The 20,450-nt window shown below is 40.0% G+C and overlaps 1 protein-coding gene across 2 annotated transcripts in view; it reads left to right on the top strand.

Annotated features, from left to right (window-relative positions):
- Window positions 1-6,134: 6,134 nt before the first annotated feature.
- The window catches only part of LOC118412153 (aminopeptidase N-like), a 78,645-nt gene continuing 64,329 nt past the window's right edge, over window positions 6,135-20,450 (top strand). The window contains exon 1 of one of the 2 annotated variants that reach the window (XR_004830732.1): window positions 6,135-7,063. Coding sequence is in view for 1 of the 2 variants with exons in the window: in XM_035814859.1 (XP_035670752.1) it covers window positions 6,345-7,063 (719 nt within the window). In the remaining variant the exon portion in view is untranslated. The remainder of the gene's footprint in view (window positions 7,064-20,450) is intronic. The other variant, XM_035814859.1, reaches the window with a different exon arrangement.

A 20,450-nucleotide genomic window follows, 5' to 3' on the forward strand; every position in this document is an offset into this window, starting at 1 on the left:
TGTTAATAGCTGATTTGAAAAGGTTGCTAAATCCTCAGCGTTGTCTGACTCACAATATATAAATCTTTAAGCAATGACGTCTTTACAGCGACTAGAACCATACTTAAAAATGAGTATAGTTTCTTGTAGCCTTTATATGATGGAAGGTTTGATAGCCGATTCTGATTTAATAATTAGATGGACACAAGTTCGTACACTTGATTTACTCTTCAATAAGTATGTATGAACGTTGTTTCAATGGAACTAATGCATATTATGAAGTTGGACGACCTTTTTTCGTACTTGTGTATTGCCGAGGTCAATTCTAGGCTCGGTCCTCTCATCTATTCTGTAGGAGAGGTGGAATTATTGGGATCGTTAGAGTGAAGGGGAGATTACATTGCGCTTGAGAGGAGGTTGCAAAAGATCGATGATGGCTATCGTTAGGAATGAAGCACATTTACCAGAACACGTGATGGACATGTTGATGGAGACTTAGGTCGCACTTACGGCAAGAACATGAGTATAAAGTTCCGCAGTAGCTTGAAAACAAAATCTTGTTTCTATCTCAAAAGATCTCTCTCTCTCTCTCTGTCTCCCCCCTCCCTCTTTCGAATAATCACTAATATGGGGATTGGATTAAGTTCTAGTTGTACGTGATTCATAGTTTTGCCCATCACTATTCACGTTGTTTATGCATGTTTGTGGAAATTCTTTACCTTGGTAACCACTACGCTGACCAAATCTATTTTGCTCAGAAATTAGAAATAATTTAGGAACAGTCCCTTACCCTTACCATTACCGGTGGGATATCATGTAGGAGGAGACGTCCAGATCTTAATGATTGAGAGTTGAATGGTTGTGTAGCTGATGAGCCATGCATCAAGTTGCTGATGACCAGAACTCGGTGAAGAAAGACTGAAAAATTATATCCACAAATCAACCTATGCTTTTGTATGTTCTGTTATTATTGTTTTTCTTCTGTTTTTGTACATAATCATCTAAAATGCATTGTAAAATGTAAAAGAAATAGGTCCCACTGCTATATATAGCTACTGGAGAGTCGGTAGCTCCAACGCGCAAATAATTCACGAACAAGTACTAGACTAGCATTTTGAAAATATCGTGTTATGAGACTTTACTATATGTATTTTGCATTTTTGTAGTACTGAAATAGCCTAAACGGTGGCGATTCTAAAACAGGACGTAGAGGACGTCTAGTTTAGAACCGTGCTTGCACCAATGGAAATTGCGTATTCAGGTTACCTAAGTTAGCGCCATCAAAATCCTTGTCAGAGCCTCCTGTCTCAAGGGATACAAGCTAGTAGTTGTTGTTGAGGAAATAGGATTTGGTGGTGGTGAATAAAGTAGTGTTTGCAGTCGGCAACCTTAGAAGTAGTAACCGTTACGCAGTCAGAATAAGCTATGGTATTAATAGTGAGCCTGTAATCTGAGCTCCACTTCATGTGTCTTGTTTATGTTGTCGAATATCGTCCTTTAGATCACAGAAATAAAGCTGACAGGATATCAGTCAAGACACGTTATCTTGTATTACCAGTCTTTGGAAGTGTTCCAGCTGGCATCGTCTTCAAACGTTTTGCATCACTTTCAAGTGATATCGTATGTCTAAAGACAGGGATAAGCCATGGAAAGCCATGGGCAAGGATCGAAAAGAAAGATAAAACACACACATTTTTAATCCACGTAGTAAAAAGGCGCTGGCAACTACACATTGTACATTGAGTGAAAACAAGTGCAAGAGGTGCCTTGAACTGTGTTCAGCCTTATCGAGAACATTAAGATAAAATTTTCATAGGTCCGAGAAGATTCCAGCCTCTTCAAAAACTTGTGTTCAAAGACTATGATTTTAAGTTCCCATACAACCAATGTAATAAAAAATGTACAACAGTTTTTGATACATTCAACTACGGTAAGTTTTATTCAATGGATCCCCGGCATTTATACAAAGCATATGCCCTTATGATATCATTGGACTTCGAACATTAACAACCATACTTCGAGTTCTTGATTCCTGTCCCTGGTACTCAAGTTAATTCCCAAACATGAGGTCACACAGAACACGGCAGCAAGTTCAAGACCATACCACCACGGCGTATGGGTGGAGGCAACCAAAGCAGATATTCTGGCAACTTGCAATTGTATATAATCAAGATTTTTCCCACTAGATTGTTTTTCCTCGAGCCATGGTGCCTGGCTCCGAACTGGCTATTGTGTTCCTTGTGATATCACGTACAACACTAAAACGTTAACATGATTACAAGACAAAGAACTTATCCAAATTGGCGTCACAGAAGCAGTGGCATGTCCATTCCTTGACTAAAACTAGAGTTCGGCGACCTCATAACTCCATGAAAATTTAGAGCTTTCGTAAATTTCATGCAATTGACTAACACATTAACATAATTTATGCATGGTATTGTTCATCATTGACTAACGTACACATGTCACAATTATTAAATTCCCATTATTAATCATAAAGTAGTTTTGCAATTTTTACATAAATTATGCAAATAAGTTCCTCATTACCATATTTGGTACCTGCTTATATTCCACCTATCATAATTAACATGTGTTACATTTATTGAAGTCCAGTTATTGAAAACAATGGAATCATACAATTTCCTAATTAATTATGCAAATTAAGTCCCCATTTGCATAACATGTATATCATTATAAACATCTTTGCCTAAGGTACCCGCATGCCTAATATTTTGCCAATCCATCAATCCATTCTGCAGTTATCCTCTTTAGAATGTCTTGACAAAAACGCCCCTGCAGTTCCGAAAATTAAATGTTAGGGGGCTGAAACCTGCCCCACTTTGTCATGACACTGCAAGCTATCTACCAGCCAAATGTTAAGACCATATCACATCCAGGACAAGAGATACATTGAAAAAAACTGCCATGATATAATATCCTAATTAATTATGCAAATGTACTCCTATTTTGCATAATTAGTATTTAATCTTGTACAACATTGTCTAAGGTACCTACATACCAAAAATCATGAAAATCTGTTGTTCCCTTCTTGAGTTATCCTCGTCAGAAGTTTTTGACAAAAATGCCCCTGCTATCCCCAAACTAGATGCTAGGGGGCCCAAAGTTACGTCATTTTTTCCTGAGCACAAGAGCTATCTAATATTTAAACATCTTGACCATAGCATGTTCAGAACACCGAGATAGCAAAACCGTAAGTTGCGCTGCAGTATCAAGGTCACACACCAGGGAGCCCAAAATTGACCTTGACCTTCGTCTTCCCAACCCCTACCTACATACCAAATTTCATCGTAGTCCATCAAGAGGTTCTCAAGTTATGATGATCACAAATATGCGGACACACAGACACACAAACACACACACAGACACACTCAAAACTATACCTCCATTTTATCATGGAGGTAATAAGACTGGAGTCTGGAAGTAAAAAATTCCTTGTGTTGGAATCTACAGTTTATCCCTTATGACTTCTACGAACACAGATTGACTTTCAAAATAGTGGTGTGTACTTGGTACAAATATCTGTGAATAATACCTACTGTGGTTGAATGTAAGCAAGAACAGTTGTATTTTAATACCATTATATTGGGGACATAATAACTTCAAGGTTCATTTGGAAAATGTGATGGAGAATTATGACTTTGAAGTGGCTTCTGCACTAACGTGTATCATATGTACACATTGAAGACTCCGTTTGGCCAAGGAAAGAAATGAGTTGCCAAAAATAGAGAAGACTGGACCAGAAAACCATGCAAAGCACACAGGCGAGTAACGATTTTGAGAACTCTGTCGTTAACAAAAACGTTATGGAGACTTCTACAGCTTCTACGGAAAAGGCTTTTATATCATAGCATGACCCTTGATATGATACAGGGTGATGTTGATTATCTTCTTTATGGAATTGCTCATGACCTTAGGCTACTGAATCGGCTGACGACCATATGTGTGTTCAGCAAACTTATTTGGAACCCTTTTCTTTCCATCTAACGACCTTGCGCGAGAGATATTAATGGAAAACGAACAGTGGTGTAATTGAGATAGTAATCATACGTATACCGGTAGTCACTCGTTACTGTAAATGACTTCTACACTGGCTTCACGCCAAGTTTTGTACCTGCCGGAGATCATGCGTAATTTCAGCTCCCAGAAATTCCAACTCAGTGCACGTTTTAGATATCCACTTGTCATCAGCTGCCATGCCCACTCATATTCAAGTCTTCAGGGACAGCCACAAGACACACCCAAGTAATTAAACAACGTGAGAATCGAAGGGATGAAGCCAGAGTGTCGCCAGACATGGCCATTAGTCTTCAGCATGACGGAATATGGAGCATGAAATGCACGTAACCACCTGACGGCCATAACACAAAGGACGTCTGTTTTCTGGCTGATATCAGCTTATCAAGCACCAACCAACTAACCGAACAATCAGACAGACAAACAAACAACCGGCCTAACAAACAGCCTTTTCATCAAGCGGCGAAGCAAGCAAGCAAGCAAGCAAGCAAGCAAGCAACCAACCAAGCAACTAAGCAAGCAACCAAGCAACTAAGCAAGCAACCAAGCAACCAAGCAAGCAACCAAGCAGATCACCTGAGAAGCTTCAGGCACATTTTCTGGTCTTCTATCTATTTCAAATATTTTTTGTCAGCAATATATGGAGAATTGGTATGGACAGTCATTTGAGCCATATACAGTTACCACACAAAGGGCACAGGTGCCACAAGGAGTACCTTGCTTCACAGCAATTTGCATTACCAGCATACACACTACACACAGACAGTTCTTTCGCAAGTGATTTTCAGAAACTCGACGAACAGTCTAGCATGTGACACTGCCAAGTAACCCTCCTATTAATTCCAACTAAGACGCACAAAAATCGATACAATGACGTGTCTAAAAAGATTTCCGACCTGCCATCATCCAGTAGAAATTATCGGCATCTATAAAGAAAACTAGAAAAATCACACGAGCCCTGGCGTTTGAACACAGGAAATACCTATTCATGCTGTGTAGTCGGCAGGAAAAGTGCTCATTGAGGGCATAGAAAGGTGAGTTCGGGAGATTGTATTGTAAATATATAATGGAATTATGCGGATAGAATCAATTGATTCGGGTTGCGAACGCCCGCAGTATCCCATCATTGTGAAGGACTTCATCATTCGGTGACGGGGTGGATGTTGGACCTGCATTTACAACGCACTTCAGCAATGCAGGATCCAAGCCAAATGACCACCTTGCTTGTAAATCGCTCTCTTAACTCACCCTCCGTATCTTAACTGTTACAGCATGTCTAAGACAGTAACTGTTTACATTCTTCAAACCCCAGCATCTAATCACATCTTTATGTTCCCCATAGGTTACTGTGTACCTGAATTACAGCTATTACCATTAATTGTGATCCAGCAACGGATTATAATGTCATTATAGGTTTCCCATATGTTAAATAACGTCACAGTGATCCGGCCTAATTGCAGACAGTAAACGATCATTACTAACTGTACGTCCAGCAGTCTCCGCTGTAATGTTTTCGGGAGTAACCTATTCTACAATGTAATAAAACAACTCATTCTTTTTGTAATTGCATGACGCAGTTTGAATAGAATTCGCCATGCCTATAAGGTTCTCATGCATATATCCGAAACAATTGAAGACGCAGAAAATACGCAGTTAATATGCAGTGGCATCACTATGTGCTGACATGTCCATAATTCAAGATAACTCCTAAAATGTTGAGGGTCTGGAACAATGTCATGTTGAAACGACTGAAGAGATCTATATGCCAACTGTTTCACTTCATACGAATTGTACCAAGTCGATTCCCCATATCGATTCCAGATGTTTTTGACATTGACTGACCGTCCTCAGGATCAGATTGCTCCCCGACTCGACTTAAATGACGCTCCTGATGTAAGGAACCTGGAGCGACAATGATCAGCTGGTATTAGAAGTCGATGAGTGTTTTCGGGGACAGCCACTCGGTTGGAATTCATCATAGGTGAAGGTGATTTTCAGATGGATGGATTTGTCACAATATTGCCAGAAAACATACATCAATTGTCAAGACAGGGAGGATGTCAATGTTGGAGGGGGGGGGGTCTGTGAGTCAGTTGCCTTGATTGGAGGATAATTCATGCTCCTCAGATGCGCCATGGGATATCTACGAGACGCAGGCTCGCCGGTTCTTTCCCGTCTTGCTATGGAGAGGGAAGGAGGCATAACCAAAAGCGTCATGAGATATCGGTGTCTAGCAGCTGTCCCATGCTTCTCTTCTCCTATCATCACTGAAGAAGAGGACAGGACGTATTGCTAAGGATCTTAACAGAGGACTCTGACATTTGCAGAAGATGGAAGCCGAGGAGTTTGAGATTTCCATCCTCGGGCCCGTGTCGACGGCTAGCCCCAGCGAAAACAATCAAAGCACGGTGAACCACATGGGAGCCGTAGCGAAGAAACCGCGTAGTCGAGGTCATTGCTGCTTGAAGTACGTCCGCGTTTTGTTTCTTCTTCTTTTCTTAGCTGGCTTGTGTTCAGCCGGTGGATACTTCATTTGGTTTTGGAAGAAGAGACACCCCGTGGTGGAGGGAGAGGTAAACAATTACGAGGAGGTCGATTACTACGATGTGGTTCCTTCGGGTAGCGACCCAACGGTTCCCTCTGATGATTGCCCGTGGAATGCCGAGCGACTGCCATCAGATCTACTCCCCTACGGCTACAAAATAACTCTGAAGCTAAACTTGAGAAGAAAACAATTTTTCGGATCTGTCGACATCAGGATGCGTTGCATGGAAGCCACCGAGTATGTCGTTCTGCATGCTAGGCAGATCAACTCCTCCGGTGCTAAGGTAGAACTTTCGGACCTGACCACGTCGGAAAACATTGAGATTTTAGAACCGACCGAGTACAATGAGAAACAGGAAGTGTTTGTCATACAGTTGTTACAGAAGCTGACTCCTGGACGGATATACAAGGTGTCGATACTTGGGTATGGCGGAAGAGTGAGGCCAGAGGCCCCGGGAATGTACAAAAGAACTTTTCGGAATGGCGTGAAAAGAAGAACATCAAGGTACTGTATTTCAATATCTATGTCATTGAATCTTTATATTAAGCCATTATCTTCAGAATTTTAACCGTATTTATGATTCAACACAAACAGATTAATGAATTGCCCCTTGATCTTTTAGTAATCAAGTTGAACTGTGTTCTAAAATTTAATCTTGTTGTGTTAAGTATGATAAAGCTGTGATTAGGAACACAAGTCTGATTATTTTATGATGGACATCACAGATAAATTCTGCGTAAAAAACCTGCTTTAGATGACCGAAAGTGACTAGAACTGATACCAAAGACAGTTTCGATTAGATTAAGTTACAGCTTGCACCGGTATTCTGTTGGTAATTTCTTGTTATTGGTATATTGGAAAGAGCGTTCATGCGGAAGGGCTTTCGATTGTCCCAGTTTGGCAAGCTGCCCACCGCAAAAGACCAGCTCTAAACCGATAAGCCGTTCTGCTATACCTAACGTCTATAAACCTTTGACTTCTCTCACTCAACTTAGTGGGGTATACTGCAGTTTAATACTGTAGGGGGTGATTTCTTTCCTATGATTCATAGGCGAGTGTATATGATGATATTTGAACGGTAAATATTGCACTTTGTATTGCAACATTGCCTCTTCCAATCAAGCAGGAGGCAAAGTTTGTTTGATTTGCATAAACAGCAAGCCACCTTTGGGCGTAACAAACCAGTTAATGAAGTACAAGCTGTGTAAAACCAGACTGTCATACTCATGTTTGTATTCTCTCCAAATCTTATTCGTCACCTGTGGATCTAACTAGATATGAGGCTCTTATGTACGCAGTACTGATACTACAAAGTTAACATACTTGCAGTTGACTGTGGATTTTCGCAGTTATTAATTCAAATTCAGGATATGATAAAAGGAATGGATATGGAGATTGAATTCATAACCTAATACTCAAGAGAGACATTATCGTCTGTATCATACCACCTTATCTAGAAATTTGATAAGCGGAGAATTGCATCAATTAAGTAACAAACTTTCAATTGCGATGTTAATGAAGTTGCATCCCGCAAATCCAACCAATCTTGAAGGCATAGAGACCAAGTTTCGTCAATTCATACACATGTTTGTTGAGTTTTAGAAAATGATCTTGAGTTCACTTGAAGTCAAACGTATCTATCTAGCTTAAATTTAGGTTATCAATCTTACGGTGCCATTTTAAGATGGCGTCTTTAAAATACCCAAATGAAGAATAAAAGCCGATTCCCATTCGATAGTTTTTAATGCTAAGAAGTACGTGGTTATGTAGTAGTAATATCGGTGTATTCAACCGATTTATTCATCTACAAGAACAACCATTCTCCGTCATCCGAAGAAAATAGATGACTCGTCCGGCAGATGAACAATGGAAGTGGGAAATCCGAAGGCCTGATGCAATTACAGCGAAGAGATAAGCCCTGATGATCAAAAATAGGAGCACTGCGATGTGGTGACCCACGCAATTGATCTTCTGTCCTACAGCAAACCTTAGATGGGGAAAATAAACAGACATTTCCATGCCATCAGCTCTGAGACCTTCTGCATAATCAGTGTACCCTTGTAGAGCCTCACAGGACTTGAATTTAACGTCACTGATCATGAGGCTCCCAAGCGCGCTTACTTGCAATATCTCGACATAGTGACTGCAATGCACGATGTGCTAGAGAGAGAGAGTGAGGGTGTGTGTGTGTGAAAGAGAGAGTGAGAGAGAGAAAGAGAGAGAGAGGGTGAGAGAAAGAAAGAGAGAGAGAGAGAGGGAGAGAAAAAGAAAGAAAGAGAGAGAGAGAAAGAAAGAAAGTGAGAGTGAGAGATGATCTTTGGCTGGAGCCAGGCGCGTTAGGGAGATTTGAAACAACACATAATGGTCGAATAGCGTTGCCGGGGGAATAAAGCTATGTATCATAGCCTTAACTTGGTATTATGAGATTTCTAGATTTCATTATATCAGCCGCCAGGACTATTGAGAAAGATGTGACTTACAGAAGAAACATGTATCATCGACCAGAGGCGGCAGTAATGTCATGTGTGATCACGCACTTACTGTCATGCTGCATCGATATGTAACTCCAACGTCCTATTCACAAAGTCACATCTAAGCACAATCATTAAATCATACCCAACCCAATTTTGTACGCGTCAGACGCGTACATGTATTACACATGCGAAAACAATCTATTTCCCTTCCCAGCACAGAAACTTGTTCACTCTCTCGCTATCGGAATGGCCGTAATGTCCTTGACAGTAAACTCCGTTTGCTGACCTCGTACATTTATTTACACCACATGGTTCCATCAGTTGAAGCATTATATACCCCCAAGGGTACCATAATGGCAAATACTCACAAGCGGAATACGTTATTCTCTTCTGGCGCCATTATACTTTAAAATCTGCATCTGTTTTTTAGTTTCGATGCATTCGTAAAATAAGAAACATTATTGCTGCACCAGTGGCTTTAAGTATGCCCCCTTACTTTCCCCCCAAATTGTTATACCAAGCCTATGCATTTACAAGTACGGACAAACCCATAAAGCCACGTTTAATCGAATACCCGATGACCTTAGATGGGTCGCTACAGTCTTCAAGTCACAAAAATTGCTACCGTAGCATCTCAAATAGCGCCTCAAATGTCTCGTGATATTTAAAGACGTGGATCTTGTGGGGAATTCCGTCATTCCAATCCTTTAACTGCTCAGATAATTTTGTTTCAGTGGAGACTCGAAGGACTTCTGAGTCGTATAATGAAAGCATTTCCTTGATTTGCCAGCGCAGGTCCTAAATGAAACTAAGACACCTATACTCACTCGCCAGGTATAAGTGCACGTGTACGATGTGTAATAACCGGCAATTGTTGAATAGCAAAAAAACACATGTAACGGGGGCCGCCCTAAGATGCCCCCTGTCCTAAGATGCCCGGATTTTTTGCTGATCTTATTATGCATAAGTACGCCGTGTTTGTTGCCACTGATTATGATGATTAGAAAGGTAAATAAACCAAGTCCAAACAAACAGCTTTTTTTTGTATTAAATTTTTTTTAGACATGTTCACTTCCTCCCTTTTTTTAAGACAGAATTTTCACAATAATGTTGGTACTGCCGAATCACTGTGGTCACCTGTTACTACATGTAGGTATTGGTGGCTCGTGGCCATAAATAAACGACCAATAAAAAACAGCCACACAACTGTCATATACATAAGGAACAAAGCTTCACAAAACACTACAAATATTGGTCTTCAAATGTTTGTTGAGTAGAAGACCGGCCATAGAAAAAAACACATAAGCATCACCGCCGTTGTTTTCCCCAGGGAGCGTGGCCCCGCAGGTGGCAGACGAGCGAACGCCCAAAAGATTTGTTACTATAAAAATGATTCGTACCGTCTATAAAAATGAAACTCCAAAGAGTGATCTCGAATATGTTTCTCAATACGTACACAGAGTTTTTTTGTGATTTTGGCGTTGTCGTTTTTCGTAATGATTTTGTTAGTCGGGCCGCCGCATTCAGTGCATTTCGCCCATTTCCCATGAAAACACGACCTGGATTGTGAATGATTTAGACCTCCTCGCGGGAGACAAGAAGCACACAATCACAATTCTACTGTCAAAAGAAAGCTAATATATCATAAAATTAGAATTTTTATTTATGTTTGTCTAAATTGGTCACCAGCTTCCGAAGAGAGCAAATTCCAAAAGCGGGGCAAGTTAGGGCGCACTGTTTAACGCACCTCAAAATCGGGATTTATATTCACGATAACGTCCTCGGTGTTTTCCAGTTGTAACGCGGAGGGTGAAGGGTTCATGATCAGTGTGGATGCCTTCCTTATTCAAGTATGGTCTCTAGATGAATGTGTTAAAAATTCATTGATCAAAACTTGACCACTCTTTGGCAACTAGTGATGGAGAGCGCCGTGAGTTCGAGCGCGTAAAAAAGGGGGGCATCTTAGGGCGGCCCCCCGTTAATGGAATCCACCAAAAGTAGCGAGCGTAGTCAAGCGGTTAGTAAGATTGCACCCGGCTCGGTCGCTCCCCAACGTGCACGGTACCTGAAGTCCTTAAGACGGGACGTTAATCCACATAGTCCATTGTGCTTGTTGAAAAGAGCTAGAGTAATTTCCCCAGTACAATTAACCCGTAAATACCATACGTCTTTCTTCTCTGATGTGACCAGTGGAGGAATCGCTAGTTAATGATCTAAACTGGATCGATATCAATTTCACTGTCATCCGTCTGTCCATCCATCCATCCGTCAATACATTTTTCTATACAACCACCGATGTTTGTATGTATATGACATGTATGTATGTATGTATAAATATAGCTGCCACCATACTGATTTTTTACGTCTAAAAACTGGAGCCGTTTGTTTGTAATATTTCGTCTATAGCCGACGGAGAAGGTGCCGTTTGAGCGGATTATCTTGGCATGCCACGACTTGCAACAGTCGCCGACCTCATCTTTCGGCAAAGCGCCTGAACCCTTCAAAGTACCGCTCAGTCTTATCGTGATTTCCAGCGGGTGTTATGTTTCCTTGGTGTATTTCAGCTGCGTGACATTGAAATCAGATAATGTCTTTCCTTATAGATTGCAGGTATAAACATTGATCGCTAACGAAGATATAAAAAAGGCGGTTTCAAGCGACCGTGCATCTTGAATCTGAAATGTGATGAGGCAAGTTCAATATCTGACAGCATCTTGTCAGTAATTGGTAATCTTCTGAAAGTTGTTGATTATGTTTTCCCCATGTTTTTGCTGATGTGTTCTTCCTCTTATTTCTTTTTCTTCTCCTGTCATAGACCAATCAGAACTTAGAACCATCGTTAACCAATCAGAGATTATAGCTGCCGTTGACATTAACATATTAGCTGTCCAAAGAAAACATGGACAGTTTATTAGCTGTACAGCAAATATAAATGATTACAGGTTTGCAGTAGCACATAGTACTTGAGGTCAAGCCTAATATTTTATTGTGTGCGGGTAGCTTGATAAAATAAAGGCTACAAGGAATCATTCTGCATTTTCGCGCAAATGTTGCCTTTCTAATTATATTAACAAATATCAATAGTCGTCCTTATCTTTTTTGTTAAGAGCTACGTCTAATGTAAAATCAACATTTGAGGTTATTTACGATTCGATTCTTACTAACGTTACTGACGATACATGGACGCGCAGACGACCTTAATGTTATTGATATATATGAGGTCGTCTTAGAACTATCTCATCTGTTAAGAGCTATCTGTATCTAACCTAGGGCGACCTTAAATGTTCTTAACGATTCAGAAAATGTTATGTTGACGTCACCGACAAGGATACAAATGAGAAGAACTTAAAAAAAGTTATTTATAGATAGAAGAACGACGCCTTCATCTCCTCTGTTAAGAGTATTTATGTCTAAGGTAACCCTTAAGGGCGACTATAAAGCAGTTGACAACTCCTCATTGGTTACCAGTTACGTTTGTTCACGTTTACAGTTATTGACGAATAATGTGAGCAGAAGGTAACGTTAGACAATGCAACATTCGTCTCACCTAGAGGCTACCCAAATGTGTCCGGTACAGAGAAGAGGAAACTCCCAATGGACATACTTTATTACCGCGGGTCACAGGTGTGCTCGGACCTGGCGACTGGCAATTTCCAGCTCCAATGATTTAGTGTTAACAGCTAAAGCGGATTTTTCAAAACCTATAAGGCGACCCCCATGGTACAGTCAGATCGACGAATCAATGCAGATGCCTAACAGGCACCTCGATCACGCTTCATTCCTGTTTGGGGACATGATCTGTGATAAGTTATGGTGATTCCCAATGCCTCAGGTGGAACGCGTTAGTGATGCGAAGAGAATACAGCACCTGTAGACGGCGATCTTGCTGTGACCTCTCTACGATCTACATTGGATTTGTGCAACCCTTCACTTCATAAATAGAAGTGGTACTAAAGCAGTACTAAACAACAAAGTGCACAAAACGGAAAAAGGTATCGTTTTCTGTCAAAAAAACCTTCGAGATTTTTTTCAAACTTCAGGTCGTTCGGTGATCACAGCCTTAGCTGAATATGGTGTAACGCAAGCGTGAAGTTAAGGTCGGTATATTTTACGAGAACGCATTAAGAAGTAGACATGGGGTCGTTACTATTGCTGTTCCCATTAACCAGCTGTCTAGCTGTAGGACCTGGAACTACAAATGTCGTTAGCTCGAGTTGTTTTCTGAAAGATCGCTGTAATAAAAGTATACTTTTCACAAGATCATGTCTTTTTATGAGCATAACGAACGGCACACCATGTATTGATTAGTGATTTGTGGGGTTACAAATATCCTGAATGATTTTTTGTTCACGTTAAGACCGACAATAATGAAGAAATATATGAGTTGGTGATTGTATGGTAAGACAGCCTTTTGAGCTTCAGTGATACAGAACGGACAGCTCTGAAATCTGGGTCAAGACATATTTCAACTGGCATCTAACATCTCACATACAGTATAAATGTATCTATATATGTATCCAGAAAATTAATTTCTACAGGTGAGCCTGCTTGTTGCCATGTGTTGGACGTTTTTTGAATATATTTTATGTTGCAATGCATGAAGAAGAACGTCTGTGGGGCAAAACACTCAGAAAGTCATCCCCATGCAGTGCGCGTCAATACCGCGAAATTACCCAGCTAAGTCCAATGCCTGGGGTTGGGGCCGCATGTTGCATCATATTTCACACATTTTAACGTGAATTTGTTTGGTGCATTTACCGGCTTCTGTAATTTGCTTAAGTTTAAAATGCACGAAATACTAAAATACATGAATATTTTTTTGTATGGAGGTGACGTTAATACAGCTTAATTACCCAGCAAAGGTACTAATCCTCGAACAGCTAGGTCCGACCACTAGATTTATCTGGTAAGTGTAATGGCTCCAGAAAGTTACTAGGAGCTTGGCTCTTCTAAAAGCAAGACAGATTATTTACAGCGGATCCCAAAGTCCGTAATGACCTGAGATATGCCTATTTGTGGTACGCATGCAGAACTACAACGAGCACACTGGGAAGGGAATTGACCTTGTCTCGTGAACTTGGGGGTTTCTCCACTAGACAACGCTAGTTCCATTTCAATCATGTATGTTTTAAATGCTCCATGTAGTCTCTTATTACCAGTGGATCTCCACTTACCGAAAGCTCTATAAGCCAAATCCCCAAGTGGTCTGTCTAGAGCTTCGTGCATTAAAGTAGGGATGTATGGTTCGGTGGCTACTGCAAAGCTTTCTAGTGAACAAAGTTTGGCTATTTGTGCATCTGAGACAAAATGTAGAAAGTAAATGGAGAGACATGAAACCTGGAGCAAGGTATATAATCAAACGACTATCATCATTTACCGGGTTCTGTGTCAAAGTCGTTGATATATCTCGCAATTGTATTCAGTCTTTCCACTTCGCCATGCGTATTGTGCCCAAGGCTCCCCGACAATCATTGCCGCTGTGACAAAGCGATGTGCTTAACGTCTGTTTTTTTTTTAAAGCTGAGCTGCCTTTTTCAGTGTCATTGCTTGTGGGCCATGTTATGTAGCTGTTGGTGCAAAGTGCATTAAACAGGAGCTTTTTGCGCAAGTCTGTTAAGATAATAATCCAACGATGATCCAAGCTATAAGTTAAAGACAATCCATTAGGAAAGCAGTCGTAAATTAGATGTATGCCTTCTTTGAGGAGAAGAAGTTGAAATATAGTCATCACAACATCTCTAGTCACTGGAGGATCTAAGTCGTAGTAAAAATGTATATGTATGCATTAACTTACTATTGGTTGCTAATTGCCATTTTGTATTTTTCCCAAGGTTAAACCTTGATAATATCAATCTTATAGTTGGGAAACTGTGGGCGTCTTAAGATCATGGATAAAACGCTCTTCATTTGCCGCAAATAGGATTGTATGTACTGGGGACAAACAACGTGGCACAGCTGGGGTCATGGGAATTTTAGACAATGAAGCTATGATACGTACACTATAAAGCAAGGATAGACGTAAACTATAACTTTGGTCAGGATCAATGAGGAACTGGAATCAATTTGATGAATCTAAGGGGGAAGAATAATAAAAAAAGGTTACATTACATGTTTTTCTCAGGGTATATCTGGCACAATTGGATTGCAAGGTGCCAATGGCACTTTGGCGCAGCTGGGCATGAGAATTAAGAGACAATTGAACGTTGATAAAAAGGTTGGCTTCAAAACTCTCACGATGAGTCTTCCCTTGGAAAATTGGGCTGGGCAGTACCAAGGACAAACACGGTGACGCATGTGATCGGAAGTATCATGAGGTAATAATGTATTTATAAATACTATAGTATAGAAATAAAGCAATGTTAAATACAATGAAGATATAACGAATACGGTAGTACATATGGCCATGATCAATCAATGTAAAACTACTATACAATAAACACTGTGATCAATAAGGTTGGTATTCTCTGAGATAGAATATCCCAATAGTTCTTCATTACAGTTCTATCAATACATATGACGTGTTCTGTTTCAAACACTGAACATTTTACCACGGGTAATATTATAAAGCTCACAGTCCAGGGAAGTACCTACCGAAGCGATTCAAGAAAAGAAAGTTACCCATGATGTGCAGATACAACAGGAGCTCGAGCAATATTGGTGATAGATTGCACATGCTTTTTCAAAAGATGTATATTTCAGATTGGAACAGATCCTTTTTAGAAAAATGTTTGCTGAACACCTATTCTAAAACCGGTAACCACATGCAAGGGCTTGCACATTTAATGAATATGAAATACAGCTACGATAAATAAGAACTGAATCTCAAGATACTAAAATATGGTAATAAATTGGTTTAGATTAATAAAGTACCTGTAAATATGTGGGTGAAGTATGGGACTGGGCAAATTTTAAAACACAGGCGACGTAGCTAGGTGCATGCATATAGCCGAGTGAACCTATGGATTTTTCTGCGAGTTGGATCCATGGAATGTACCAACCAGCAAACGTAGTTTACGTCCACTTGCTTTTCGCCCTGGAATAATTTTACTTTCCAGTGAATTAAAAGATGGAGGGAAGGATGGAGGTAGAAAGTCATGTCCATCCGTGCAACCAGCACGCCCGGATGATGATGATGAATTAAACAATGGGCTACAAGACTGAAAGACCTTATTTCTCTTGGGGAATTTGTGGTATCCACCGCTCTCGGATCGTACAAGGTCCCAAAACATGCGAGAGGTCTAGTTTTGTCATCAAGGTCCCTTAATGCCTAACATCTAGATTACTATTAACAGATAGATATTATTAGACAATTGTCAGCATGGCTTTAGTTTCCAGTTTTATGCAAGCTCTAGCTGACATCCAACATAAAACTGAGTTTCATGAATGTGGGCCATGGACTTGTCTGTCTAGGGATTAAAGCGGAGTTATCAAGCATTACATGTGTTTAAAAATGCCTTATTATCGTACGACTTGTACTATACACCATAGGTACCAAGGTAGTAAAACATCTGTAAAACAAACCGTTTGCTAAGAATATTTCGATTAATGGTGATACGAGAGTCAAAATCTTTCTACCGTGAACAGAGATATGTAAGCAGGGACTGTGAAAATTAGTATTTATATTTCAGCCATATCATAGGTATGGTGAAATATATTGTATTCGTAATGTTTCTTCTTCTTCTCTTGTCAAATCTTCAAAACACGTTTTCTCCGTCGTTCCTAAACCGAATGACCTGAAATTTGGCACACGGGTAGAGTTGACCAATGCCCTTAGGCGTGTTTTCCATTTCTTTCAAATCTGCTTTAAAATCATTTTATTGATTTTTTGGTCAATTTTTATATATATTTTGGTTCACTGTACCCTTATATTACAGCCAAATGACCTGAAATTTGGTACAGAGGTGCTTTGATCATATGTCCACATAGTTTTAAAAACAGTTTTTGGCATACGGTACAACAAAATGCTAAATTTTGTGATTTTTGGCCATTTTTTAACACAAAAAGGACATTTTTGGCTCCTGTACTATCGTTTTACAACCAAATGACCTGAAATTCGGAATAGGAGTCCCCTTCACATATGCGCACATGGATTCAATAACAATTGACACATACAGTACAACAAGATGCTTGATTTTGCGATTTTGGGGTCATTTTCTGACAAAAATAGGACATTTTGGGCTCCGGTACCCTTGTTTTACAACCAAATGACCTGAATTTGGTAAATGGGTGCTCTAGATATTTATTGAAATGATCCATCTATAATTTTGGGCATAAACCACTTCAACATGATATATTTGGGGACTTGTTTGGTCATTTTCTAATAGCCAGAGAGGTCAATGACCACAAGGTCGTTGACGCCCCACCTGCAGACTGCACGTGCAAATGTCTGTATAACTTAATTAAAAACTTATTTGGCAACCATTCGCGTAGCCTGATTCAATATCCTGAGGATTCGGCAGCCAATCAGCGAGCCTGTTGTTATCTGTAAGAGTCCATTCCTGCACGTTATCTTTTTTTTTTTTTTAATTTATCTTTGGACCAGTGATTATGTAAAGTCTTTCAGTGGGAGTATTTTGGGATTGGTCTATTTTGTAATTTTACATGGGATGTGCTGGAATAGTCCATTCTTGCACGGAGGTAGTCATTAAAAAAAATCATTTTTGGATTCCATGATTATGTCAAAGTCCTATTTCAGGGGATGTATTTTTGCACTGGTCCACCTTACATAGGGGTATCACAGGAGGAGTCTATTCTTGGACGGATGGGGATTTTTTTTAAATTCAGTTTTGGACGGGTGATGACACATTTTTTTGTTTTTAGACTGGTCTATTTTACCTTTTCATGTACGGAGGACCTCTTTTGCTAAGTTCAATTTTGGACTGGGTTTCTTATTCAAAAGGCTATGTGTTCAGCTGGAGCATTTCTTGACTGGTCTATTGTGCAAATTCTAATGGGGTGCACTGAAAGAGTCCATTCTTGCACGGGGTAATTTTTTAAGATTCCTTTTTGGGCTAAACCGTGATTACTAAAAGTGACTTTTAAGCAGATGTATTTCATTTTCACACATGGAAGATTTTGGAACAGTCTATTGTTGCATGGGGAGGGAGATGGCTGAAATATGCTGTATTTGCTCTCAAGCAAATGTCGGCCTTTCTAGTTTGGTATACGCTTCCTTTCACAGAAAATTGAGACCACAGACTATGAAACATGCTAACTATTTTCATACAAAGCAATTCGACCCACCGAATTTTCGACTTGTGATCTGCCCTTCTCACAGACATGTGACCTGAAGTGCTTTGAAATCCGTAGCGGCCCCCGTCCCGGATCAATGAAGTTTAATGGATCCGGGTACTTTTTTCGCTCTTCTGAGCCAGAGACATGTCTCAATCACTTACTGCAGACTTTAAACAAGTTCTTTATACATGATATTTTTGGTTCATTTTGACAGAGAATCATTCGTTACAATTCAGAACTTTCCGGTGTCTTGTGACAGCTTTCTCGTGAGACCAATTTATTCACCACGATCTGTAATCACTTTCCAAACAAATTCCGTCAGTCGTAAATCATACCGTGTTTGAAAAGTCTAAAGTCTTTCACAAAGTCCACTTTTGAAGTGCAGGAGGAACACTTGAATGGTAATTGTTGCTTGAACGACCAGCATACCTTTTGAAAGATCGCTTGAACGCTCACACACGACATTTCGGACAAAAGGCTAGCTACTGTAGGAAATTGTTCTGATGCTCCGATCTGATCTTGAAATTGAGCCAAAAGCTCGAGTAAATTCCTTTCTGATTGATACCGATTCGATCGAATTGCGCCGGGCAATTTCAAGGTTATTTAAGATCGAATGACGTTGGAGGCGCGCCACACACACGTGCATGTAATTGTCTGAATCCTTTGCTGATTCCATGCGCAATGGCTCGCAGCATTTCCTAGCCCAGGACACCAAATCGTTTCGAGATCGACTCAAAAAAGTGTCATCTATCTCTATTGTTATCCTATTGTCAAAAGACCCTAGAAATGGTACATTGGAAATGGAAGCGGAACTGCACAGATAGTACAGAAAGTCTTCACCTTAGCTCACTAAAAATATTTTCTTTACATGTTTGGGGCTCATTAGGTTGCTTCCTAGTGAGAAACAGATCGAGTGGGGGCACTCTTAACTTTTTTTGTCAAGATTGTAAACACATGTGAGCCACATGAAATATACAAATCTCTTGTGCCAGTTAATGCATGTCATTGTCACTCCACTAGGCAGTCATTGCATGACTATAGATTACCGAATGCAAGGAACAACAGTGGGAGGAGAACATTGAATTACAGATCGGTTAAACTGTGGAATCTGCTACCAGAGATTTACGATGCACGATTATTTAACTTAAGAAGCTGATAGACCGTTTCTGCGGATCATAAATAGTTTTAGTGTATATAATCCTCTGACCTCATGACTTCTAGACTTTATGTATGTATTTGTATGTAAGTCTGATCTGTTTTGAGTGTATGTTATTGTATCTGTCAATCTACTTGTATATACTGTGTGTTTTTATGAGCCCTGGAAGATTAGCTCAATGAGCTAAAGGTTATGACAATAAACACAATTCAAACTGGCCTTTTCGGCACTAAGAGTAATACAAAGATTCGATACAGACGAAACAATGGGTGAGATCGTTCAACATCTAAGCACGTTTTTTTATATGTTCACCGTATTCAAACCTAGTGAAATTCGACTCAAATGCATGCATTTCTCCACTTAAGATGTGTGACCTTTACAGAATTTATTCGGTCAATTCACATTAATCAAAATTTGGCTGACGGGATCACAGAGACGGCTTCGGATGAACGGTTCACTCGAAGGGCGATAAAAGGTTACGTCGCCGTCAACAGAATAATTTAGTTTGGGAAGAAAGGTTAAGGTCATATTCCCTGGGGATCGTTTCCTGCGACAGGAAGCTGTGTAGGATTAAAGCAGTTTTGTCATTGATGAGGAAATGCGGCTGTGAATATGAAAACCTTTGACCATTTGACATATCCCCATATGTCTTTGAATTGTACTAGCAATAAACCCTATATTTCAGTGAAGAGCTCCAGTACATAGGACCTCGCCTTATTAACACTGTACACAGTACCAGTTCCTATGGTGTTATCCTATTATTCGATCAATCTTATTTCCATATTTTTAATTTTTACATTTGATAGTTTTGTGTTCAATCTTTCTAGCTATGCCCTATATACTAGTATTGGTTCGTTCTGACAGTACATCCTAGTAACGCTGATAAGGCAAAAGAAGTTACCCGGTAGGCTCAGAGGTAATCTCCGCATCTTATCCAGCTGTAGGGATTGGGTTGGCTTTAAAGATTGTTAATCTTAGATAGTTGCCTTACCTCCACAAACGTATTTAATGTAAACTATGGAATACG

The sequence above is a fragment of the Branchiostoma floridae genome, chromosome 3 (assembly GCF_000003815.2).
Source record: "Branchiostoma floridae strain S238N-H82 chromosome 3, Bfl_VNyyK, whole genome shotgun sequence".
NCBI lineage: Eukaryota > Metazoa > Chordata > Leptocardii > Amphioxiformes > Branchiostomatidae > Branchiostoma > Branchiostoma floridae.